The sequence below is a fragment of the Odontesthes bonariensis genome, chromosome 23 (genome assembly GCF_027942865.1).
Source record: "Odontesthes bonariensis isolate fOdoBon6 chromosome 23, fOdoBon6.hap1, whole genome shotgun sequence".
NCBI classification, from domain to species: Eukaryota; Metazoa; Chordata; class Actinopteri; order Atheriniformes; family Atherinopsidae; genus Odontesthes; species Odontesthes bonariensis.
In genome coordinates, this window is record NC_134528.1 from 14,906,604 (window position 1) to 14,933,117 (window position 26,514).

At 39.0% G+C, this 26,514-nt stretch overlaps 1 protein-coding gene across 2 annotated transcripts in view; it reads left to right on the forward strand.

Moving 5' to 3' along the window:
* LOC142373632 (zinc finger protein 385D-like) overlaps positions 1-26,514 on the forward strand; it is an 82,835-nt gene that overhangs the window by 20,948 nt on the left and 35,373 nt on the right. Inside the window, exon 2 of one of the 2 annotated variants that reach the window (XM_075456967.1) lies at positions 19,660-19,932. The exons of the other annotated variant lie outside the window; for it this stretch is intronic. Coding sequence (XP_075313082.1) covers positions 19,660-19,932 — 273 coding nt within the window. The remainder of the gene's footprint in view (positions 1-19,659; positions 19,933-26,514) is intronic. 2 annotated transcript variants of the gene reach the window in all.

Consider the following 26,514-nt stretch of genomic DNA (forward strand, 5'->3'; position numbering starts at 1 on the left):
CTGCTGAGAACCCTTTGGTGGACTCTCTGCATAGTAAATTGAAGTAAATTGTAAGTTAAAACATTGTTAAAGTATATCTGCTTAATGTGACATTTTACTCACAAAAGCTTACAAGGTGCTAAAAAAAGTTTACATTTTTTGCACTAGCTGATAGAAATGTACTGCATTTCTTCATTTCTGTAGGATTTGGACAGAAGCAGGAGATGGGAACTGATGGTCTGATATCTGCTATTGCCAACTCACCATCAAGTTTAGATTTTTAAATTTGATCCTGTTTTGCACATTTCTATTTACATATTATATATTACTACTTCATACTCTCCATCGCTATAATCTGAAACTCAAAGTATTTATGACGATTAATCTTCGAAACTTGGTGTGAAATGGGAAAAAGGAAAATCAAATTTGATAGCAATTCTGCTTTGCATAAATGTAGGTTGTGGCATACTTATATACCTTATTATAAGTAGAAATGTAAACAGGTCTACAAAATATTTAAAAAATATCTTCAAACAAAATTGCAGTATTGCTCTAAGAAAAATCTATTTTCAACAGAAAAAAACAGAAGAATGAACAAAAATAAAATACAGGCAGATACATAGTTTTACAGGATGTGCAATGTGGCCAACGTGGCCTGCATTATCTAGTAAATCCCAAAGTATTTCTCTGGCCTGTAAAATGTAGTAAACATTTGGATGTACTCACATCTTTGGACTGTTTGTTGCTCCAGAATTGAGAGATGCTATTGGAAGCCATTGATTGCATTAACAAAGTTAACTAGCAAAAAGCAAGTTTCAGGAACAAGTGAAACAAGTGTTTCTCTAAATCGAAATGGTGAATATCTGCCAGATGCAGGTTCTATAGCTTATACATATAGGTGTTCCGTGTGTTGTCACAATGAGGCCTGACAAATAAATTAGAACTTTGGAGTATTCCGGGGTTCTGATTCTACATTGAAGGTGAGGTTTATGTATTTTAAATGAAAACAAATATTTCTGCCCGAATTTTCACCATTAAAAGACTTGTATCACTCCATCACTAGCTCTAGTTCAAACTGTCATTCATCTGTTTATTTGTATCTTTAAAATTATCATTCATAGTATCGGTCATATCTTTCATCTGAATCTTATGTCTGTCCAAAATTAATCTTTACATACCCATATACAGAGATTAATCAGTTTATTCCCAGTTTAGTTAGTTTTTTTTCTTTTATGTTATTGACCCAAAAAGGTCCCCACCACCCATTCATTTCCCTTTTCTTTAATTCCCTTTTTCTTTTGCTCAGTTTCCAGATGCCGATGAAAGCATGATAATGTTATTATATGTTGAACCTGTGGACACATAGAAATTGAGTTAAGATAGACAAACACTTATGTTTGACATGAATTCAACAAAAATTGTTTTCCCTAGGATATTACGTGTTTATTATGAGGAAAGTATAAAAAAACAGTCAGATTTCTAGAAACGAGTATAACTCTAAGCAAAGTCTTGAAGATAAACACAAACATTTAGACTATTTTGGTCATAGCAACATTTCTTTGACAGCCCTCTGACATTTGACACTTTTACACCTGTCCCCCAACCCTCTCCAGTGTTGACGACCAGCATCATTCATCTATTCCAGCCCTTCAGTCCCATCCCTGAAAATGTACCATGTGCATGACAGTCATATTTTAATAGTGAATGTCGAACGGACGTATAAACTAAATGCACATGCACAGATACACACACACAGAACTCTAATAATGAAGATGAAGACTAAAACATTTGGTAGATTACAAATGTCATTATTCACTGCCTAATTAGGTCTTATTCTTAAACACCACATTAAGTCTGCTGTTATATCTTCAACTCTTTTAAGACATAGTATCAGAAATATTAATCTCTACCGGCTTCACAATTGGATTTGATTAGTCCCAATTTCCTTGTTAATGTTTCGATGCTGGAGGACAAAGTTGACATCACCTCAAACATTCTCAACTCTTTATTTTATACAGCGTTTTCAAACACAATTGCAACTCAAAGTGAATCATAAAATAAGAATTGAAAGAAAATACTATCTTAGAATAAAAGAGAATTGAGGAATTGGTGAACCACTAAATTCTGGACTGATTGGTTGGACAGGCAGGTGTTCCATAGGTTACAGATGTTTGGTTTGCAAAGAAAATTTAATGGGATTCTTTGCATTAGTTGTTATTTCAAATAATGATGAAATATTAATGTATACTACAAGTTTTTGTGTAGACTGTGAACTGTGATTATTTTGTCCTGTCAAAGCATTCATTTAGTCATCCGTGTTCTAAACACAATGCGTCTTAGAGTGAAGAACTTTTCATTCCTCCACGTCCTATGCAGGATATTCAATAGAACAAATATAATAAAGACCTACCAAATTAGCCTCCTCGTTGTTTGCTTGAATTTCATTGTGAGTCTGGAGTGCATCAGAGTGTGTGCTGCATGCATTTTTCTCTGGTTGAGAGAACTCCCCAAACTTTTACCCCAGTTGTAAAAAAATACAAAGTTTACCGGAGTTTTTCTGGTACAGAAAACAAAAACACAGATGGCTCCAAAGGAGACATAAGGTGTCATGCCAAGATAGTTTTTCTCTGAAAGAAATGGACCCCCTTTAAGTCTGAGTGTGCACTCAGTCAGCAGAGTTGGACCCTAATCACTATGCTCACCCACCTCAACGGAAAAGTGTCTCACGTTTATAGGGGATACTTCTCTTACCGGGAATAACTACCTTGGCATGACAAAGGTAAGCAACACACAGGCGCTTGCAAAGAGGGTCTGCCAGAGGAGGCAATACTTGTGATTTTTCACAATCGAAACCACGCTGTAGAGGACTAGCTTCTTGTTTGGTCTGACTTTGTCAGGCTATTTTAACTGATAATAACAGGTGTATAAAACTTCGTGTCAGACACTGAATATAACGCAGATCTTTCTTGCACTGACTAGGCACTTTCTTGCTTATATGCCCAGCTCACAGTGTGACTCTGTCATGTTCTTTGCTGTCACGCTAAGGTCACATTTGCTGTGTTGGCCACAGGAGCCTTAGGGCTCTCCCAGATGGCCAATGACAGATGCCCGCGATTGCTGTTGCCCTTGGTTCGAGTGCAGTGCCTCCCTCCAGATAAAAAAACAAAACAAAGTTGTTCCTTGAGTCCCAGTTTTCCCATTTGTCATACCGTGGTTTTTGTTTATAATTTACTTTACTCTCTTGTGATGCCACTCTGGCCACCCACTGCTTTACTATTCGTACACATTAGTGTAGCTCAGTTTGTTTTATTTAATTTTTTTTTAATTTAGGGTTTAAAAATGTCCTCTCCTCTTTCACTGCACCACTCTTCGTCCTTGGCTTGATCGCATGTCCTGTGTTTCAATTTCATAATGGAGCTGGATGCTGACCAAGGACCTAAAGGAGATGTCCATTCTCATATCCTTTATGCCCACTCACAATCAGGCATATGGAAAAAAAATAATACGTCAAAGATTCTTATTTTATTATTTAATTTGCATGTCAGCACATGAGGTAATATGTCATGCCTGCTTTTTGCTTTTGTCAAAGCTGTGTTGTTGTGCTCCAACTGCATCTGCACCCATATTAGCACGCAGTCCTGAAACTGTGATTAAAAAATGTAAACATTGCTGATGAAATATTCAGGCAAGTCACTGTAGAAGGATTTTTAAACAAAAAAAAGTATTAAACTCATGTCTGATGTTGAAACATGTATAACATGCCAGTGTTTCTGACAAACCGTTCTGAGGGTTTTACAGTCAGATGTGTATTGTTTTATGATGGATGACCCAAAACAGGCATTAAATATTATGAAAACAGTAAAAAGGCTCCACTGAAATATAGCAACTCACAGATAATAGATATGCAGCCCATAATCTGCTCTATGTGAGCTTTTCCCTTCCATTGTATGACAGGAAGCACACTATCTAAGAGAGTCCACCTGGGTGAAGGAGATTACATTTTGTCATTCCTGACTGCAGCCTGGCTCTGCGGTGTTTATGTGGGGCACAAATAATCTTTATGTGAATGTGTTGAGGCTGAAAGAAGATTAAGTGCAAGGACAGGGATTATTTGTAAAATGGCATTGCCGCTGGGTTCCTCCAATTGTGCACTTTGTGCCAAAATGTTGCTTATTCTCCTTGTTCCTTCCACAGGAGCAATGATATTTTCAAAAAAATATGATAATCTAGACAATTTATTGTATTGTCTTTGATCATTGTCCCTTTCTGATGGTACAAGAATCGCATAGTTCTGTTAAAGCTAAGGTCAGAGTAAGATGGACACCTGCTGCTTCACACCATTTTCTTTTGTGACATGTTGACATGCATTTTGAGTTCGGTAACTCCTCACAGAAAGACATTGCACAGTACTGTTTATAGAAAGCTGCCAACACCTCATCAATGTAATCCATTGTGTATGCAAGATCAAACACACTGAGGTGGGATGTAATGAGACGGAGCATTTGTGATGCGAGTCTGAATGATCTTGTATTGTTGGCACAGTCATTGAATTCACACAAATCGGGTGAATCAGAAAGTGTGAATGTGTTCATTTTTGCAGTAAAAGAAAAAATCTTTTATGAGCAGATTTCAGCTTGTGACAGGGCGAAGATATCACCTGATTAAAGTATACTGAAGCTGTTCATATACCTCTTATGGCAGATTTCTCTGATATGATGGTACCTTTTTATTTTCTGTTAACTGCCCAGTGTTTTAATATATAAACTATAGTTTTTCCTTAATACTGAAACAATGCCTAAACATTATTTTAACTACATCATTCACTGGCCTTGGAAGCTGTGAGGAAACAATAGTCTGGTTGAATAGTCAAAAAATGATCTCCTAGGCTCAATGGAAAAGGTCATCGAGTTAAGGAAAGATGGAAGGAAAAATTCTTCACATCTTAGGAAAAGACCTCCATGCTACAATGACAGTTGGACCACACTTACACTAAGCTGTGATTTGGGTTTGCAACTGAAACTACAGACGTTCAATAACTATTGTGTGATGCAATGTTATCACGTTGTTACACAAAATTTATTACACAAGTTATTTATTAGAGATAATATGGAATCTTACTTTATGATGTTTGTAATTAAAAAGTGAAATATATTGTCACAAGCTGCTCACTCACACTCTCCTGTTCTCATAATTATCCACACAAGTCACAGTTAGTAAAAATTAATGAAGATAATCAAGCGTCTCTATGAAAGTTGCAGCCACAAGGTATTATGGGATAGATTTATCTCCTTTCTGCATAAAAGGACGGTCCAGTGTATCTTATTCAAAAAGGACATCTTAAAGGAAGCACTGGAGCTCCTTTCCTTAGCATTTGGAGCATTCGAACAGCCCTTACAAAGTCTGTTGTTTGGAAGGTTTTGAAGCAAAACAGACTCTTTGATCAAACAAATAGATAATTGAGCAAGATTTATATGAATTTACAGTATATGAATTATTTTGCTTATATTAAGACATTGACATGCCAACCTAATAGCGAGTTCCTGTGTCTGAACAGCACATACTTTGTCTGTCACTCGTTGAGTTTTTTGAAAGGTTAAGATAGGGTTAAAGTAAGGGATTAGGTTTGGCAGGTTACAGTCATCATGGTTAGTTCTTCAGGAAAATAATGTACATCCATGTAGAGTCCTCTGAAGTGATGAAAACATGACTAGCTGAGTGTGTGTTTTTCCTCAGATACCAGTGGTCTAATTAAAGAGCTGTCTTATCAGAACCCCACTTTGCCTCTTTGTTTAACATTGGAGCTAATCTTAACTACAGAGAGCAGTGTGTGAGCATGTGATCTTTACTGTGAGGTGTCTACAAGATGCCAAACCTGAGCAAACATTTGGTGGGACCCTGGCCAAACCACCTTAGAAGAGCATGTGTGTTTACCTGTCTGTTAAGCTGTCCAACATATTCCATCATCCATCCATTTTTTAATACCTTCTTTATCCAATTTAGTGTTACGAAGGGGCTGACTTACGATATTTTGTTTACATTAATTTCATATCTATTTGTGTACATAATAGTATTATTTGTTAAAATAATAAGTTTAAAATAATGAGTTTTGCTCAATGTAAAAAAAAAAACAACATTCTTGAAAATTGCTTATTTAAATGTTTTTCATAGTCATCATTTCTATTTTTGGTGCCAAATGAATTATTCAGAGAACAAATCCCATTTTCATCACCCATTACTACAAGCAGTACATACTCAATGCACTGCGTGTAATTTATTCAGTTTATGTCACAGTGCACAGTAGACTGAGTGAGAAACATTTGCAATTCTGTTTAGTCCCAGAAGTTCAGGGGAGGAAATGAGTTGGATGAAATTACCATTTTGGAGTTTTATTTTAATTCATATTTAATTCCAAGTCATTCACACAGTTGTTAACTTTTAAATTTACTTTTCAAATTCTTATTAAGGTTGACCAGGTTTAATGTCACTAGATCATGCACTAGTTGTATTATTTCACAGTTTTTTTTTTTTTTACTTACAGACTATGGTACTTGGAATTCTCTCTTGTATCATGTTATCTTCATGTTACATACAATAATACGTACATGTAGGGCGTCACTGCCCCATGCTCCCGGACCACTCAACGGGAAACGTAGAGACTAAAAATATGCACCCTCTAAACAACTCCCACACACTTACCTAACACAGTGAATCATTGCATTATATGAGTGGAACATTTGCACATGACCTTGTCATTGAGATCTGACACACAGAAGACCATTTGTGCTGTGGGATTATGTATACTAATGCAGTACTGTATAAACAGCGTATGTATGGTGGATGAGTTAGTATGTATTTTTCTGGGGGTCAAGGTGTTTGAATGTTATCGGTGTGTTGCATGCGTCTCCACTGAGCACATTTCTAATCCACCGAGGCCTCTCGTTGAGTCATGCATCTCTTTGAGCTCCTTTCTTAATAAAGAGCTCTTTGTCATTGTTATTCTAAATGCACCACAGAGAGAAACATCTTCAGTCAACTACAATCAGCTTTTACTTCACTACTTGGACACCAATTTATTTCTTGTGAAGCTTTTCTTTTTCTAATAATTTTATATTATGAGCAAAATCAGCCATCAGTGCTATGACTGAGGATTTCTTTTTTTTTAATCTGCAGAACACCAACAAAAGTCTGAAGAGGGAAAGGTCAGAAAGCCTGTTTGTGGTAGCAATGTAGACTATTTGAAGGAAAAAAGCACCAACCAATCTGGACTATTTGCAGAGTGGGGCTGTACAGCTATTCTGCATGTGTTGTGAGGAACAGATAAAAATGAGAAGCTAGCAAGCTGGGAAGAAGTATGTACAGGCTTGGTGAAGAACAATGCAGGAGTTAGGTGCTGTAACACTTGGCGGGTCGTGGAAGGCTGCAATAAGCTTGCTCATTTGCTCCCAGTCAGACAGGAGCTAACCGGTGAAGCCTTTAGTTCTGGGATCATTGGACTGGATAGGGCAGGGAACCATCATCAGGCATCAGTTTTATTCCTGTCAAAGATTTCAAAATCTACAATTTGAAAGTACAGGGGTGAGTTTTTAGGAGATTGATTACTGCCAGAGTGGGACTTTAACAATGCACAGGACTAAGGGAGAAAACCTTTATTTTGGTTTATGTTTTGCAGTTTTGTGTGCCCATACATAGTACTTCCCACAATTGAAAAATGTTGGAATTGAACTCAGTACAGTCAGTAATTACATTTCTCTAAAAAAAGAAGACAAAATACAACAAAACTGAAACCCCTCCAAAGTCTTAGAGGACAACAAAAACGAAAACTACAAAACTCCAGAAAACACTGCAGAAGAAAAGAAACTTTTTAAGAAACGTAAGTACAAATACATCAATCGTCCCAAAATCACAACCCAAAACAGCTGTCACTGTTGGAATTACTGTCCACAAGATTCCTCTCTTTGTATTAAAATGTACCAACTGCTGACAAAACTTTTATGCAAACTGTTGTTAAACCAAAAAAGAAAAGATCTAGCCACTATGTGGCATGTCCACCTCAAATGTATTCTGAAACACACTTGAGTGAACTGCTTTTCAAATATCAGAGAGGTTTGCAAATGAAACACCGTATTGGTTTAGCAGGAATCCCATGAGTGAAGTGTTTGTCCAGTCAGGTGCATCCAGAACTGGCTTCCCTCTTGAGGAGGGAGAGCACCTCTGTCACTGGTGTGATTTAGTGGAACACCCATCAAAAGTTCATTTCTGAGAAGCTGCTTGACCCCTTATGTTCAAACAGAAAACTGTGAACCGTGTGAAAAGATACATGTGGAAAGTGGCTTGAAATTTGTACAATGTACCACGGCTGAGGTACGACTGTCAGAACATTTTAGTTGACAGTGTATTGTTTTGCTCTTAGTTGAGATGAGCTTTTCTTTTTTTTATACCACAGTTATTATAGGCTTTAAACCCATCTGGTAGTAATACAGACAACCTGTCAAGAAGAGGATCCATTTGTGGAATACTGGGACAACTAAATAATCTAACTGCTGCTTTGCTTTTAGGCATTGTAAACCAAGATTTAGGGCACACTTGACATGAATAAAAGTCCGATCTCTACAAAGGTATATAACAGAAGCATATAAAGAAGTTACAGGCAATGACAGGTACCATTAACAAATCCCCCTTTCCATTGTAACAATGTCTTGTCTTGTCATGTTTGAGCGAGCCCCCTGGTGAATGTTGCAGCAACAGTCTCACTGGATAGGACCTGGTAACCTTCATCACTATCAGCGTGCCTTGAGTTTGAACCGCATGCAATCACGTTAACCAGGAGTCGATTTGGGTCTTGATTTGACGTGTGATCTGCTTTTTAGGGCAACCTTACAAATAATGTAATTCAGTAAATAAAACTTTACATGATTTTCCTTTATGCAATTAGGTCAAACTCAACATTTTAAACTGCCATCCACTATGGTTTTACACAACCACTGCCAGCTTATAAGGTTACTGTGAATTATCCTAAGAGAATGACATGCTGGGTTAAAACAACTCTGATCTTAGTCATTATAGGTCACCTGATCTCTCACGGCTCTCAGTCTCTGTGAAGTCTGAATTAAGATGTGGATCATTAGCGTAGAAGACCTACTGTATGTCTAATAGACACACTCTTGTACATGTATTATATTGATCTATTAATGTTACGTACCCCATGTTCCTTAAAGGACCATAACATCAACTATGTATGGGGTAGGAGTTTTTACGCTGAAGAGATAGAAAAATGTGATTGCACATTCACAAGACAGACCAAATCCCTATAATTGTGAGCCTGAGAGGTTAAATATCCCTCCTTCGGACAAAAGTGGTTCCACTGGCTGTTGCTAGAGCCAGCTCTAAGTTGTAAAGAATCAACTCAGGACTAATTTGATTTTACACAGCCAGAGAGTCTTTACAGAGCCATGTCATTATGTCACTCAAACCGTCTCTTCTAATACACTTTTTAACCTCAAACTATTATTAACAATATTCTATATTTCCACAGAGGACCTCAGTGCAGGTGGATGGTATATCTTCACAGATCACAGAGTCCGTCTAGTTTTTCCCACTAAGCAATGTCTTAATATCACCAGTCTAGTTTTAATGTCACAAACAGTCAGGGTTTATGAACTTTTTCTGCACTGTCAACTGGCAGTGCTGATGCGGTTTAAAATGTTACAGCAATAAAAGAAGGTTCACCACACATTTATTTAAATACGAGATGTAACTGTACTTCCCAACTGTCATCGAAGCAACCCATTACGTTCAGGTCTCTACAAGACTGTGCCGTCTGTGTCGCGCAGTCTTTTCATGGACTATTCTGCAAATATGTGGCTTTTTTCAAATATTGTTTTCCTTTTTCTGCACAAATTACAGCGTAATTGACCTGCTCTTTGTGTAGAAATTTTTGAAAGTCATGTTCACAGAAGATGTTCAAGGTTGCCTAGCGACACAGGTGTATGGTAGTACACATGTTTTTCACTCGTTCAACATTCAGAGTGTCAAGTGGCTAAAAACGTCTGTTGGTGGAAATGAGTTAACCAGTGAGATGTGTACTGTCGTCTCTATAGGTTTAATGACTCTCCTCCTTAATTATGTTCTCTTATCATACCGTAAATATATCCCATGTAGTGATCATTAAAAACATCAAAATTATTACTCATATTCCCCAACTGTCCAGTTTTTCCATTCCAGGCTGAGCGCCTTGTCCTGTCATCTGTTGTTGATGTCATGGAACAATGCTGACAGGTGCTGCGGTGAGAGAACTCATCCTGGACTCAGTGTCTAGTTTAATGCAATTTTGAAAAGAGCATATGTCCGTGCCAAAACATCCCATTCATAAAATCCTTGCTTATAGGGGCTGATGGGTTTTGTCCACCTTTTAACACATCTGGATTTGACTCGCTTATTCCTGGAAGTTTCCTTGTTCGCAGCTTAGAAAGAGCTGAAACGCTCAGAAGTTCAGGAGGATTAATAGCTTGAAGGGGTGTTGGATTTGTTCCGTCTTAATTCTTAAAGGCCAATCTAAATAGAGTACTTGGTTCTCTGAAATGTATTCTTAGGCCACCTTCTAGTTAAGTGTGATTATAATAGATTTGGCAGACTTTGATGATATAAAGACAGATGGGAAGAGTATGCAGTTTAGGATCAAAAAACATTAAATAGCTACACAGTCTTTACGGTGTAATAGATATACTGTACAGTACAGTTGCATGGAATTAAGCAGCTATATATAGCCAGGTGTCATGCTATACTGTGGAAAATATAGGACAATAAGCCCCGTGCTGACTGAGTAATTTTTTTATCTTGTAATTAATCTGATTTAAAAATGGAACAAAAGCATAACCCCATTCATAAATGCCTTTGTTTCCTTTAAACTGGTGGCAACTTAACATGTTGGTGTCATATGGGAATTACCCTCTTTGTCACTTTCAACACAGCTCAAATGTGAACCTCTATAGTCACCATCAGCTGACGGGTACAGACTGCAGCGTTGGATTAATTTGATGTTTGATCAGCTGTTCAGGGGAATCCTACAGTGTTAAACATATTAGTTCAAACTTTCAGCACAGAAATTGTTGTTTTTTTTGTTGTTTTTTAACATTGTAGCTGAAGCTACTTCTCTGTACCATGTACTTTTAATTCTAACCATAACCATTAGCAGGTGAGAGCTGAGAAGTGAAGACTTTGGAAAATATCATACAGGACAAAATTTAAACTAGCAAACGCTGACTGGAGGGTTAGTGGTGTAACACCACCTACCAACCAGACCTTCCCCCAGATATGGAGTTTTTGTCCTGTTTCAGAGACACAGCTATAAAAATCATTTTCTTGTGAGAGTCACCGTCGTCTCTCAACAGCAGTGGGAAAATCACCAGTAGTATTAGCAGAGCTGTATGCAGTTGGGAGCTCAGCAACATGGACTGACCAACGTTTTTTTTTAATGATTTGTCATGAGAATGCGTTGTGTGTTTGCAAATTTGAAGTTGAAGTAAAAGGCATTTCCAATATCTGCAAGGCAGCGGTTTATTTTACTAAAGATTCAGAGCTGAATTTGTGTTCCGAGAAAAACGCTTCACTCTTAAAAGTCCATTTTTCCAACCATGCACTTTTCTCTGCCAAAGCCTTTTTGTTTGAAGCCCTCATTTGTCAAAGCTTAGCGATAAACGGGTTCACCCCTACCGTGAAACAGCAACCCAAGGCAGGCGGCACATCATACAGATGGTGAGAGCGGCTTGAGGGAAACAAGCTGAAGGGGTTGGCAGTTTTATAGCAACCTGTCAGCTCAGTATTCACCTGGCTGGACTGCTGAGTGTGACTGCTGCTGTAGCTGTTAGTCTCTGTTCAGTCTCCCACAACACACAGCTAGCTTTAGAAAGCACTGATAAATAATTAGCAGTAAAGCCAGTCAGCAATAATAGTTTAGACCAGGGCAGAGTGACAGACTTAAATTAGGATTCAAACTTAAAAGATTACAAACTATTTTGATTGTGTAAAAGTAAATAACTGAAGGACCCCCTTCCTGGTCTTTAAGTCTGTACACTTACATCGTGTATTACAGTGGATTAGCCAAGGACTGAAAAAAAATAAAGCCATGTATATGTCATAGAACAAAAAAATGAATGATTCCTCATTGATGTAGTCACCCATGTGGGCAATATCACATTGGAGTGAGTTCCTTGATAGAGAAGTTTGTAATTGACAGGTAATTTCCATGCAGCTGCCTCCCACCATAAATGGAGCACCGTGTTAGTTCTGGCAGACCACGTAGTCAACGCAGCTGCTCGTAATTGGATGCTGGCATTTGGGGCGCTTCATTTAAACTCGGTTTGCTGTCAGTGCTCTTTTTGCTTTCTGCTTGCAAGACGTAGCTCCGATTAGCATACGCGCCGATGCTAGTATTATTATTGCTGCTGCTGCTTACCCTGTCGTCCGGCATTGATCCCCGCTGCCGGCGGAGTCGGAGAGTCTGCCGGAGGACCCGGAGATGGACGCCGTTGAGGACACCGACCTTCCCAATTCCTGCCGAGCCAAGACGCGACACCGGGCGGGCTGTCCACAGCGCGCCGCGGGCAGAGTCGAGGTAGGCCGCGGCGGGCTCCTGTATGTGGCAGGACTGCCGCGGTTAGACACGCGGCTCATTTTATACCGATTTCACATGATTTTGCGTGACTGTAGCTGTGTGGCGCGGGTCTTATGCCGGCACATTTGGTTTACAAGCCATCCTCCTAATTGGTCCGTTTGGATCCTCGCGGTGATGCTTCTAGGTGGAGCGCGCGCCTCACCTCCCCAACAGGTGCTTCACGCTGCTGATTGGTATGTCTGCATTACAGTCTGATGGGTGCGGCGCCACCTGTCGTGTCGGGGTGTGGAGTGCTTGTGGCTGTGGTTCGGTTAATTCGCCGCCGTGCGTCCGAGGATGGTTATTGCCCTTGCTCGAATGGGGAGCATGGCCCAACTGTGGCTGTGGTCGAGTTGATCTCATCATGTAGATCCACTGTGATTATATTGCTCATGTATGTTCTGCTTGTATTAATTCGGCTCATCTTTGATAGGCCCTGAAAGGTTTTTTTTTCCTGGAAGAGAAGAACGTCAGGATGCTACCCTGTTTGATATAGAAATGCACTTCGTTGTATAACAACCTCCAGAGACCTACAGTGAACTTTCACTTACTTAGCTGCATTTTTTGCATGAAACTTAACTTTGCATGAAAGATGCTGATTAAGATCGGAAATAAATTTGGGATGAAGTCAAATCATTAAAACCGCTCCCGGAATTGATGGCATGAACAGCAATGACAGAGGTCATTTGTGTTATGCTTTATGGCTTGTTTAATCGTGTGGATTGCAAAAATATGCAAGCTCACGGTGACTTTAACTTCCTAGGTGGGTCAGGTGAAGTGTGTTAAAGGCTCTGCTTTGCTTGGATGTTGCTCTGCTTTGCTCGGATGTTGCTCTGCTTGGCTTGGATGTTGCTCTGCTTTGCTTGGATCTCGTTTTGATGTTCTTGGATCGGATCTTGCTCTGCTTTGCTTGGATGTTGCTCTGCTTTGCTTGGATGTTGCTCTGCTTGCTTGGATGTTGCTCTGCTTTGCTTGGATCTTGTTCTGCTTTGCTTGGCTCTCGTTTAGCTGTTCTTGGATCGGATCTTGCTCTGCTTTGCTTGGATGTTGCTCTGCTTTGCTTGGATCTTGTTCTGCTTTGCTTGGCTCTCGTTTTGCTGTTCTTGGATCGGATCTTGCTCTGCTTTGCTTGGATGTTGCTCTGCTTGCTTTGATGTTGCTCTGCTTTGCTTGGATGTTGCTCTGCTTGCTTGGATGTTGCTCTGCTTTGCTTGGATGTTGCTCTCCTTTGCTTGGATCCTGTTCTGCTGGCTTGGATCCTGTTCTGCTTGCTTGGATCTTGCTTTGCTTTGCTTGGATCTCGTTTTGCTGTTCTTGGATCGGATCTTGCTCTGCTTTGCTTGGATCTCGCTCTGCTTTGCCCTGCCGCAAAGCGCTGTCGCTGTTGTGGAGACCGACTATATTTTTATGGTGTACCTAAGTGGTTGAGTTCAATGCTTGCCCCAATTAAATACTCGCATCACATTTCAGTCTGTGTTAATGTAGGCCTACGGCAGTTCCACCTTTTAACGTCAAGCTAGTCGCGGTTTAATAATTATTTTTGTAATACTACTACTACTAATCATAATGGTGACACACGTTGGTAGCTAATAATTCGTTGGGGGGAGGATACCCTGGTTCCAACTAATCAATTGGCTGGTCTGCGTTCCGGTATGGTCTGTTGGGTGGTTTGTTGCCTTTACAGCAAATGGAAGGCACTCCACCTGAGGATACTGCTTTTCCCTGTCTTGGCTTCCATGGAGCTCATGGAAAAGTCGGGAACTTCCTCCAAACAGAGCCATACCGCCAAACACAAATTGTATGCATTCAGAATAAGCTTCTGAAATTTATCTGTTTCTCGTCTCATTTTGACGAGAGTGGTTCTGACAGAAATGGAGCACCGCGTTAGTTCTGGCAGACCACGTAGTCAACGCGCCCTTTGCCTATTGGCTGACGCCGACCCAACCCTTATGGCTGTCCACAAACCAACTGCGCTTATGGGTAATCAGCTGCTGCTCGTAATTGGATGCTGGCATTTGGGGCGCTTCATTTAAACTCGGTTTGCTGTCAGTGCTCTTTTTGCTTTCTGCTTGCACCCACCACCTCCCCTGCTCCACCGACTTTTCATTGCAAACAATGTCATACTGTTGTCATTGTTGCTTGCTCTGTTCTAGGGGGTTTGTTGCCTTTACAGCAAATGGAAGGCACTCCACCTGAGGATGCTGCTGTTCCCTGTCTTGGCTTCCATGGAGCTCATGGAAAAGTCGGGAACTTCCTCCGAACAGAGCCATACCGCCAAACACAAATTGTATGCATTCAGAATAAGCTTCTGAAATTCATATCTGTTTCTCGTCTCATTTTGACGAGAGTGGTTCTGACAGAAAGAAGATGAGTGTCACACAAAGGGATACAGGCGACTGGACTACATTTTATTTCTGTCGTCTTGATTGACTAGTGACACGATGGATTTGTTTAACACTATTCAGATCTGCTATAGTGTTGTGTTGAATATTTTGAACATATTTTTTACAATTCAGACAAGTTTGATAAAGTTTTATGCCATGATTTGACAGAAACTTTAGTGAGAGACAGAGAACATGGAGACATGTTGCTGCTGCTGTAAGCAAGATTGTATTAAAAAAGACAGAACTGTGGCATGGATATAGAAATACATATATAAAAGTAGTCGGACCTTTACTGTCACTGTAAGTGGGAAAATAATAGCCATACATAACACCTTGTATCTGGCAGTTAATTCTTCCCACATCAAACTGATAATCCCTCCCACACAGTTCATACATCTCATCCCAGATTCTGACGCATTAGAGCCCCACGCTGCAATCCCACTAACATAACCTAGACTTTTCTCAAGACTTTCCCTTGTGATGCGAACATTTCAACTTCAAAGTAAGATTGTGTTGATAATTACTTGCTTGTGTTTTTACTGCTTGAGTCATGCTTCAATGGAAACTAAACTTTGTTTTGTCAATGAAAAACTGGCCACGAAGACAGTGTTAGGCACTTAAAGGAAATTTAAAGAAGTTAGAGAATCATTGGCAATGTTATGACAGCTAAAATGTGTCATATACAGAAGGTACTTATTTTCCATATTAAGCCTTGGATTTAGTATGAAATACCAAATTGGTTGGTTTAACATCCTTTTGCAAATTACTCGAGGCTGAACAAAAATGCGAAGGTTTTCTTGACAGTCCCAAAGCAGTAAATAGATTAACTAAAAATGTGATGTAAGTTTGTATAAATTGATTTTCTCATTTCTGAAACGAACTCAGATTAACTTCCTCGTATACCATGTGTTTATATTTTATTTTTCTATGGGCAATTTGGGGTCTAACAAAAACATCGGGAAATTGTTGAGTAATTTTATAACATTATATTGAATGAGGGACATAGTGCTGCCTTTACCTTGTATCATGCTCATTCGTGCACGATTCCAGCTCTATTTCACAGAGAGCGAAACAACCTGTGCTTCATGAAGTTGGCTCTGCTGTAGGCTTACCTCATCACAGACCAACCGACAGGCAGACAGGCTGATGAGTGCTGGTATTTAAAGAGTTCCTGGAGCCAGATATCTTGACCATTAAGAGGACAACAGATACTGTGTTCCTAGATAAAGGTTCTCTGATGCTTTAGCCCCTCTCAGAGTGCCATGACACACAGAGATCCAGCTGTCCGTTTGCACTGGATCCATAGACTGAGCAAATGTTTTGCACATAGATACAACGACGAGTAAGTAGCTCACGCTGCATTACACCAAGAAATAAAGACTGTCTGCAAGCAATTCCAATTAACAACCCATCCTCGAGTGCTAAATTGAAACATAAGATAAAAAAGACTGTCTCTTTGAATTGAACTCAAGGAAAACTCATGATCTATGTTCAGAGCCAGTTTAAATTGCTATTTGTAATTGTTTTGTATGTAGCTGAAAACCCAACGCTGATATTTCAGAGCAGTTTTATGCCTGCCTCGGAGAAACATTTACCATGACACAAACCATTAATCAGTGCAGGAACAGCACAGTGACGTTTTTGTCTTTTTCACAGCTTTATCGTGGAAGTGCACTTGCAGGTGTAATTGGCTCACAGTTACTGCCTATTCTTCTCAGTTGTCTCTTTAGTAATAGTGGGATTTCCATACTATATCTTGTATCATTTCTACAGCTGGTTTTATACACTATTCTAATCGGTGTTATGTAATAAATCTGAGTTTAACTGGTAGTATAGTGTAGCTTGTACAGAAAAAAAAAATTCCTCATCAAAACTTGTCCTGATACGTGTTCATGTTTGTTAAAAATCTCCTTTATGGATGAATTGCTTTTACCATTTAGCTGATCTTTTGTTGTAATTTTAGTAATGTACTCTAAATGTTTTATTTTTACAATCTCAGTTTGATCTTTAAGATTAGTATTTATTTGCAAACTTCATATTTAGAGATGCATTTCTGTTTCACGAGAACTCATAGACGTTGACATGCTCAACATCATGACTGTTAGAACATCCCTCTAAATGGACAATTTTAAGGATGTTTTGTGAATAATTACTTGAAGGGCTCTTCTGCCATCACTAGAAGCCCATGTATTACAGTTGGAAAAAATACAGCAGAACAAGCTGCCACAGCTCGTTCTGTCGAGCATCGCTCACTTCATCCATGTTGTCCACAGAGAACTGGTCTGTTGCCAGACAGGCAGAGCAGCAATGACTGGTACGCCAGGAGGCAACAGCAGCTGCTGGCCGGCAGGCAACCTGTTAAAAGTTGCTCTTTAATGGTGCTGTTGGTGCCAACTCCAGCTGACGGCATAAAGAGGAGTAAGTGGCTCCAGTGAGCTGGAGGGTTACAAACACAAACATCTGAACAATGCTTGACTTTGAATGAAAATCGGGCACTACTTTAAAACATGCATGTCTTTTTGTTGTGCACATTGAGAGATCACAAATAAAAAACATTGATTACCTAAAAACAAAGCCGTGTTAAAGCAGTATGATTGTACCTTATAGCACTAATGCAATTCTGTTCATAGATAAAATATCCATCCTTTTCTGCCAAATAACTTTCGCACTGTGAAATATGAATTATGTAATGATAGAAGTTAATATCCATGGATACTTAAATTGGACATTTTTCTTGATAAGACCATTAAAATCAGACATTAAAATCCATTTTAATGGATTGCGCTGGGGATCTTTTTGTGAGCAGGGCAGAAAATCTCGACTTTTCCAATATAAAGTTAGAATTTCTACATCTGAATTTGATTTAAAAAAGAAACGCTTTATTTTATATCTTTGATCTGTGATAAATTGAATTAGTGCAACTAAAGATAATTAAACACATGTTTTAGATACAGGTTATTCCTGTGGTACAAGGTGTTTTTATTTTTATTTTTATTTTTTTCAAATGAGTTATTTACTTGATTGTAAATATTAAATTAAATTCATACTAAATATTCAAAACATATTAAATTCTTTGTGGGCTTTATGAATGGAGCACAGTGGCCTTGTAGTGTAATAAACAGCCCAGTTTAAGCGTAAATTGTGAAATAGGAATCTTTTCCACACATCCATTATGGAGGAGTTTCACAGTTCAGGTTTAAAACTTATGAGATGACAATGTTTTGGTTGGCAGTGGTTTTGTCTCAGTTAGAGACAGGAACCACAATCAATGTATGGCTAGTTTTCTAACTCTAAAGTGTTTTTTAACACCTAACCTTTGAACATTAATTCTTGTTTTTGCACTTTTGGCACAGGTATCTTGCTTTCATGCAACTCAGGCACCACTTAATGTAAACAAAAATGACAACGAAGCACATCGCATCTCAAAACATGTCAACACATCAGGATTTAAGTTAGTTTCAGACTATTTGCACTTTGGAAGGAGATTTTGAAAATATTTATTTACAAAATTGCTTTTTCAGGCCAAAATTAATAGAAACCTAGAGTTTTTAGACATGTCTGTGTACAAGTGGACAAAACAGCAACAGCAGTAGAATAGATTTGGTGTTTTATCTGCTGGTTAAAATTACAGTAGTTCTGTAAAAACAAAGATGGGAAATTAAAAAAATTAAGCACTTTTACACCTTCTCTGGGTTAAACTTATGTGCCATCACGTGCGTGTCCTATTGCTTTGGTATCAGTCTGTGCTCGGTTTTCAGAACCTGATGAGCATTGTTAATTATTATTCAAACCTTTATCTCTTTCAGTCATGTGCTGAGACCCTCCTTATTTCAGTTTGCTCATGTTCCCACCTACCAGACTGGGATGCTTTCATTCAGATAATTGTGGTGATGGGGTGCGACTTTGAAGTCCATATTGCTGGGCTGGAGGCTGATGAATTCCAGTGAACGAATTTCCATTCCGCTTTCATCTTGCCAAGTTGAATTTTTAGAGCAGCTCACATTTTTCTAGTGACGTTTCCTGGTTGGGTGAGGCTTGGGGGAAGGGTGGGGTATGTTCAAGCAAGGCGGGGGATAAATTGTCAAGCACCATGAGGACTTAATTGATGCCATTATCATATGAAGAGAAGCAAAACAAAGAATCCAGTCAGATTTTGGGTGACATTTCTACATTCATAGCACAGCTTGCGTTTCGTTGCAGCATGATTTATGCTGTCAGTGTGTCATAATTGCTCAGCCATTACAGGTACTGAGGCTGCATGCTCTCACAAAGAAACATGTCACTTTTTGTAGCCCGGGGAATCAGCTTTTATTATCTGATAAATACAGACATGTTGGAACAAGATACTTGTGTACAGCCCTTTAATGGGCTGTCAGATATTTTAAACACAGGCATCGGGACATTGACACGTTTGTCTAAACTCACACTCTGGTCAAAGGATGTAGATAAATCAGAGACTGTAAAATCTCAAATTGCCGTTTGTAAAATGACCTGTACTTCTCCCTGAAAATAAATCATGCTGCTCTGTTGCCCCCCTGTGGAGGCTTCAGCAACATGCATGTGGTTAGACCTGAATTCATATGAAGAGCATTGCTTCTATTTACTATGACTCTTGATTAATATTCTTAAATTTATTTTTTTCGCCAGATATGAAGCATCCAAAGAAAATAGAGTGGATGGACGGCAGCCTCCCTCCAAAAAGTCAGAAAGGACAGGATGAGGAAGAAGAGGAAAATGGAGTCAGGAGGGGGGTTAGGGTAGGATTCAAGGCCAGGCGGGAGCGCCGACAGGGTGGCGGTAGTGCCACAATGTGCCAAGTGTGCAACATACAGCTGAACTCAAGCGCCCAGGCACAGATCCACTATAGAGGGAAGACACACCAGAGGAGGCTACGCCGACTGGCAAAGGCTGTCGGTGCAGGTGGGGCTGAACAAGCTTTTGTTATCTTATATTCTTCTTGCTTTTTTCAGTTATCTGTGCTTGTTTTGTAAAGTATAGGTCATCAGTGATGTTCTGTTGTAAAAGTAAACTAGTGTCCACTTAATATTGTTGTCTCTAAATGTAAGGTGCTTTATAACACTTTCCGTCATGAGTAGATGCAAAGTTTGCAGCTGATAAACTGAATATTTTTCCCTCTATTGATGAATTTATCTTAATTTCCGTTGTTATTAGAGTTTACGGATGCACGTGGCTGGCTTTTTTTCTTGTTTCTCCTCCTGCTTATTTGATTTTGATTTCTCCTGCCTCGTGAAAGTTGCTCTCTCTGCATTAAGTCCTACTAGGTTGACAGAGACTTATGTCAAATGTTTAGCTAAACTCAGTTATATGAAAGAAGTTGTAAAAGAAAAGAGTGGCTGGTTTGATTTTTTTTCTGATGAACAGCATTTTAGTCGAAATCTTTTTGGAGAAACCTAGCAAATGATAAACTCTAACCTCACCACAGCTGTACTTTTTCAATGTTTTTAAACGATGTGCTTAAAAAAGGAGTCGCGCTGAAATGAATACCAATTATTGCATTTAAAAATCACCATCATTTTAAGCTGATATGTAAGCACGATTAAGACACCTCACGCAAAGAGAAGCCCACATTAGTCTTCGCATTAATAGACTTTTACCTAAACATTTGTCATCCGTCATAGCATAAATGGCACAGACGTAAATGATAAATGATAGATCTGTTCAATTTCAGTGTTTTAGTGAGACATCAAACATAATACCAGAGCTCTTAAACAGGAGCACTAATTACCTTCATTTGTCCAGCAGCTGGTTAAAATGCTTATTCCACGTACCTCACACATTAAGTATTTGTGTGAAAAAGCAGCTGAAAATGGCAATACTTATTACTAGAGGCGAACAACATGTTGACTTTCGCCAACACTGACTGAACATCTCATAACTTCTATTTGCTCGGCAGTACTTCAAACTACATCAAAATGACCAGGGTTTAATCAACAAGGCGCCACTGAACAAAAACATTATGAACTACCACAAATTGATATTTACTGCAGGGCTGTTTGTATTGTCAGTGGTTCTCTCATTTTGTCATCTGCAGCATTTCAATCAATTCACCTCGCATACACTGTTTGTTTATGTGTGGTAGAAAAAAAGTGCGCTGCTTTGTCTCCAAGTCTTATCTTGGTGCCAGATTTTGATTTCAAGACTGTTTGCTCGGTGACTGCAAAAACACAAGTGTGGGTGCACAGGCGAAAATAGGAAGGGTTTTTCGATCTTTTCTGCTGAATATTTGCTATTTGCAACATATAGCGAAGAAATTAAGATTTGTCTTTTTATTACTTCTCAGAAAAGCTTTGTTTCAGCTTTTTTTTTTCCCCTCAGTAGTCTCTCTGTATGTTCTGCAAATACCAGCTTTCTATGGACGTTTTGCTGTTTTTGCCAAAAAAAGATAAACATTTAGTAGAGGTATAAAATGTTGCACTGTAGATACACATATCTGCCAGCCTCAAGGAGGCATTTTAAAGAAAGAATGCATTTACCATTTCAGATATACAGAAATAATGTATTTACTATTCCAGAGGAGCTTTCAGCTTTTCCAAGTACTTTCTGTACACCTGTTTTGTTGAAGGGCCATTAATCAATTTCACTCACCACCACCTGTGTCACTCTGCCACGCTGACCGGCTTGATAAATCAAGCCTCTAATGAACGACCGGCCAATAAAATGACGCCTTTTTCATGTTGATTTATGAGACTGTCTATCAACGCTGGCTGGCCTCAGATATGTTACTGTTCCAGACTAATACAGCACATCAGATTGAATTAACTCTGTATCCATTCTTTAATTTCTTCCTGATTTGAACCTTATTTTTTCATCATCAGAATCTTATTGCCCTTTTTGGTGTCGGATAATAGCCTTTGCATATCATCATTCACACTTAAGTGTTAGACTGAGCCATTCCAAGGAGAGGCTAATGTCTGCGTGTGTGCACACATTTCTTATTTTTCAGGCTTAGGCTCTACCTGTCTACTTTGTGTATTTTTGACATTTTAGTATCCTAATCAATGACTTTCTTCCTGATTCACTGTGAAACAGTCACTCTAGTGAGTTTCAGTTGGCTCCTATAGAAATCTGTGTCAGTCGCTGACTGTCCATCTTTTAACAGATACCCCTGTGCACTGCGCTCCACCTCTAACAGGTGAAGAAAAGAGGAAACCGATGATTTCCACATCCTCAACCTGCTTTCTTTTGTTCACTCAGATTGTTTTGGCCAGCATGAACAAACGCTCCATGGGGACAAATATTTGGGTGGAGGACAGTGTTCAAGAGAGGGAGGGAGAAGAGACAAGGGCTCTACCCAAAGTCACCCTTTTGTTCACTCATTCACTACTATATTAGACCTGTAGGGATCTACTACCTTGAGCACTAAATTTAGCCTGGGAATTCCCATGCTGCTTTGCGCTCGATTTCATTCTCACTGCAAAGTCAGCCTGGAAACCACCGCCCTTATTTTTGCCTGAGTTTGGGAACCAATCACAGAACGGGGGGGGGCAGCAAGACGATGACGACGTCTATGCGCTACACCGAAGCTTGTAGAGTGTTAATCCAACATGGCAGCAGACACAACGTTACCGTTCGATGCAGCCTTAGAAAGTGTTTCGGAGTAGATTCACCCTAGGGTCATTTGAACCGTGACATCCAGCCAAGTAGCCCACCCCAAGTTTTTCCGATATTGGCTGAACATCAGCCGAGTTACCGAGTTATCCCGAATAGCTTAGTACAAGCGCTAATGGACCCTGGCAGTATCTCCAAAATTACCACACTAAAATCACATGCCATGACAACAAACTTCTACAGTAGTACAAATATGTAGTAGATCAACCCTCATCTTACTTTTAAGCTCCCAGATCAAGGAAGTGACGTCGACGCAGCTTTTGCAGCAGAGAAGCTATTAGGCTTGTGTTGATAATGCATCGTTTTGTGAGTACAGACCATATTTGTACTACTGTAGAAGTTTGGTGTCATGGCATGTGATTTTAGTGTGGTAATTTTGGAGATACTGCCAGGTTCCATTAGCGCTTGTACGAAGCTATTCGGGATAACTCAGTAACTCGGCTGATGTTCAGCCAATATCGGAAAAACTTGGCTGGATGTTACGGTTCAAATGACCCTAGGGTGAATCTACTCCGAACCATCACTTTAAGTAGCTTAGAGCGCAAGTTTACTTTTATTTTACTTTTTTTTCTTATTCTTCCTCGTCGAATTTCTGTCGTCATCTGGTATAAGTGATACAATTGGCTATGAATCGCGCGCAAAGCAGCATGGGAAGAACCAGACGCCATTTGATAGACATTCGTAGCGCCCAATAAACGGCTCTTGGCATTCGTAAACCATGCCTCAAATACGAGAAAATGCACACCTAGTTCCCAGACCACCATCTCATCGAGATTGTGGACGCGTCAGCCAGGCTACACTAAATTGAGATTTCAAACACTTTCAGGTCATCATCATCATCTCAGATCTGTAGTGTGAGGGGACAGGGAACAGGTCTTCTTTAAAATGTCTTCTAATTTAAATGAGCCAACAGAGTATAAAGTGATTTATTCTGCAGGTAAATATGTAACCCACCACTATACAGGACAACAGGAAATGTATGTGTTTCCTGTAGAGTGTGTTGTGTGGTGGGTTTGGTATTAAGAAACAGGTCACTCTGCAGTCTACATGCATGTCTTTTGATGTCAACAGGACACAACGTGTAGGTTGGAGTGCTCGGTAGAAGCTTTCTCTGATCTAATGAAGTCTTGGTAGAGTATTACAATTATCATTGTTCTACTAACTAATCAGTAATCACTTTATTATTTTTAACACACTTGATACATCCAGATGTATTTAGAGTAGATGCATGCACTTGTTTCAGATTGTTTATATGGTTTTGTACTTCTCCATGTACAAAGTTTTGAACTTGCAGGATAAAGATATATCTGGGAAGTTTTGGTGCAAACTTACTCACGTAGCTTATTGAGGCAGTAATACTGGACGTTTTTCTTCTATGAAATCCAAATATTTGATATGAAACATGGTTTATTTAACTTACAATTAGAGTTAGAAAGTATAAAGGGTTCATATTTAAGCCGAAACCATGAATCGATTAATCATTTAACAGAAAGTAGTGTCACTTTGTAGAATTTTAAGTTTTCAGTTACTCTTTGTCCTGCTCACAGAGCACATTTTAATCACTAAATCACATTAAAAATCAGTGGAAGTAAACCTGACTGAGCCATGTATACCTCTGCTTGTTTATACAACATTTTGTTCCTTACAAAAAGAAGCAAAATCTAAACAATTTGTTTAAGAAATTATTATTTCTATTATTGCACCAAGGAATTCACAGAAATCATTGCAAAGTAAAAAAAAATTCTCTTCCTTTTTTTCTCAGTGCGTGCATTTAAATTTTTTATTTTTTTTTAAAGCAGGTTATATGTACGCGTTTCTAAACTCTGCTGCAGATTAAGATTATTTCCCTTAAACCTGCAAAGTGGGGCATTGTCCTTAGCAGGGATGCAGGTGTATTTGAAAATCAAAAGAAGTGTTTACTGTGCATCAGTGGCTGTTATTTATGATGTAAACTTTCCAGAAATAACCTGTACTTATCCTGAAAGGGATAGTTCGCCTCTTTTGACATGAAGCTGTATGACATCCCATATTAGCAATATAATTTATGAACACTGACTTACCCCCCCGCTGCGTCCTGTGAGCCGAGTTCCAGCCGAGTTTAGGCGCTAACGAAGGTAGTCCGGCTAGTTGGCTGGGGCTAAACAAATAAAGTGTCTTGCTTCTCAAAACAATATGCGTTCAAAAGAGTAATACATTTGCGTCACAAAATCGTTTTGCATGAAAAAGTCAGACCTCGCATCGCTTGGCGCTATTTTTCCCTCATTGATATCAATGCGTCCAGCCACCTAGCGATAGCTGCACCTGTTACGGTGTTTACTGCTCGGAAGCGGGGGAGTGCTCGGTCTGCTCTACGGTCTGCACAGTTTACATTGGACGCATTGATATCAAGGGAAGCAAAAATGGCGCTAAGCGATGCGAGGTCTGACTTTTTCATGCAAAACGATTTTGTGATGCAAATGTATTACTCTTATGAACGCATATTGTTTTGAGAAGCAAAACACTTTATTTGTTTAGCCCCAGCCAACTAGCCGGACTACCTTCGTCAGCGCCAAAATTCGCCTGGAACTCGGCTCACAGGACGCAGCGGGGGGGTAAGTAAGTTTTCATAAATTATATTGCTAATATGGGATGTCATACAGCTTCATGTCAAAAGAGGCGCACTATCCCTTTAAAAGAAACTGTCTGGTCTAAAATTATCGGTGAAATGGTTTACTTTATACAAAAATGTGTGTCGACTGCAAATGGGAAAATAACCTGTAACTTGTTAATTGTGTTTGTAAAGAAGTAGCTGAATTATTTTGGCTTATTATTTGTTTCCTCATGTTTGGGTGTTAAGGGTATATTTTACATTACTGAATGATCTTTTCACATATTTTTTTAAGAAAGTCATATTGTTTGGTCAACACACTATCAGTAAATAATATGAAAATGTATTTTACTTAAGGTAACTTAAACTTAAGGTAATCAGTTTATGATCAGAGGCATAAAGCTACTTTATATTTAAGAGATAAATTCAAGCAGAAAATATGAAAATGATCAATATAACTGTCAACAATACTGGAATTGCTATTTTATCTTTTTGCTTCTTGAAAATATCTTCAAATGGTAATTATATTTGCATTATTATTTATATAGCTGATATATATTCATTCTGCAGGGTAGAAAATTTGCATGCTTATTTTTTCTGTCCAAAAACATTCTGACATCTCTGCAGATTGAATGTATAAATTCTTATGAATCACAAATATATGTTTAGTCACTGTGTGTGCACATCTGCAATATCAGATTTTCCGATATTTTTTCCGGTTATTGTATCAGTACAATAACCAAATCTGACTAATTTTAAAGGGAGTTTTGTGTATTGGCGGTTTTTATCAGTTAAGTTTTGTATCTAACCCATAGAAAATCTCCAGCATTAGAAGGGTTTTTTCAGATACTGCTTCTACCATCCAGGTCAGGTAGGTGACACACAAATCCAGACACAAACGGCAGATTTTACGTGACGTTTCACAGATACTTTTGTCTGGAGGCCATTGTCCCTGTTGCTTATATTACAGAATATGGGATAAAATGAGGATGAGCCAAGTCAAATAAAGTGACTGTTGGTATAATTCAACTGTGAAGCAATGAAATCGACCTAATAATACTTGTTCCCTCCATTCCCTTCCCACAGCTGAACTAGCTTTGCCTTTATTTAGCTTCATGAAGTGATTGTTCAAATGAAAAGGAGATTTTAATAGGCTGGTTCTCACTGGGGGCCTTTTGAAAAGGGAACAGAGCAAATCGCTTTCTGCTGCCTACACTCTCAAACTGCAGGACAGGACTGGAGTCATTTCAATTCAGGGTCATGGTTTTTCAGGTTTTTGGTATAGT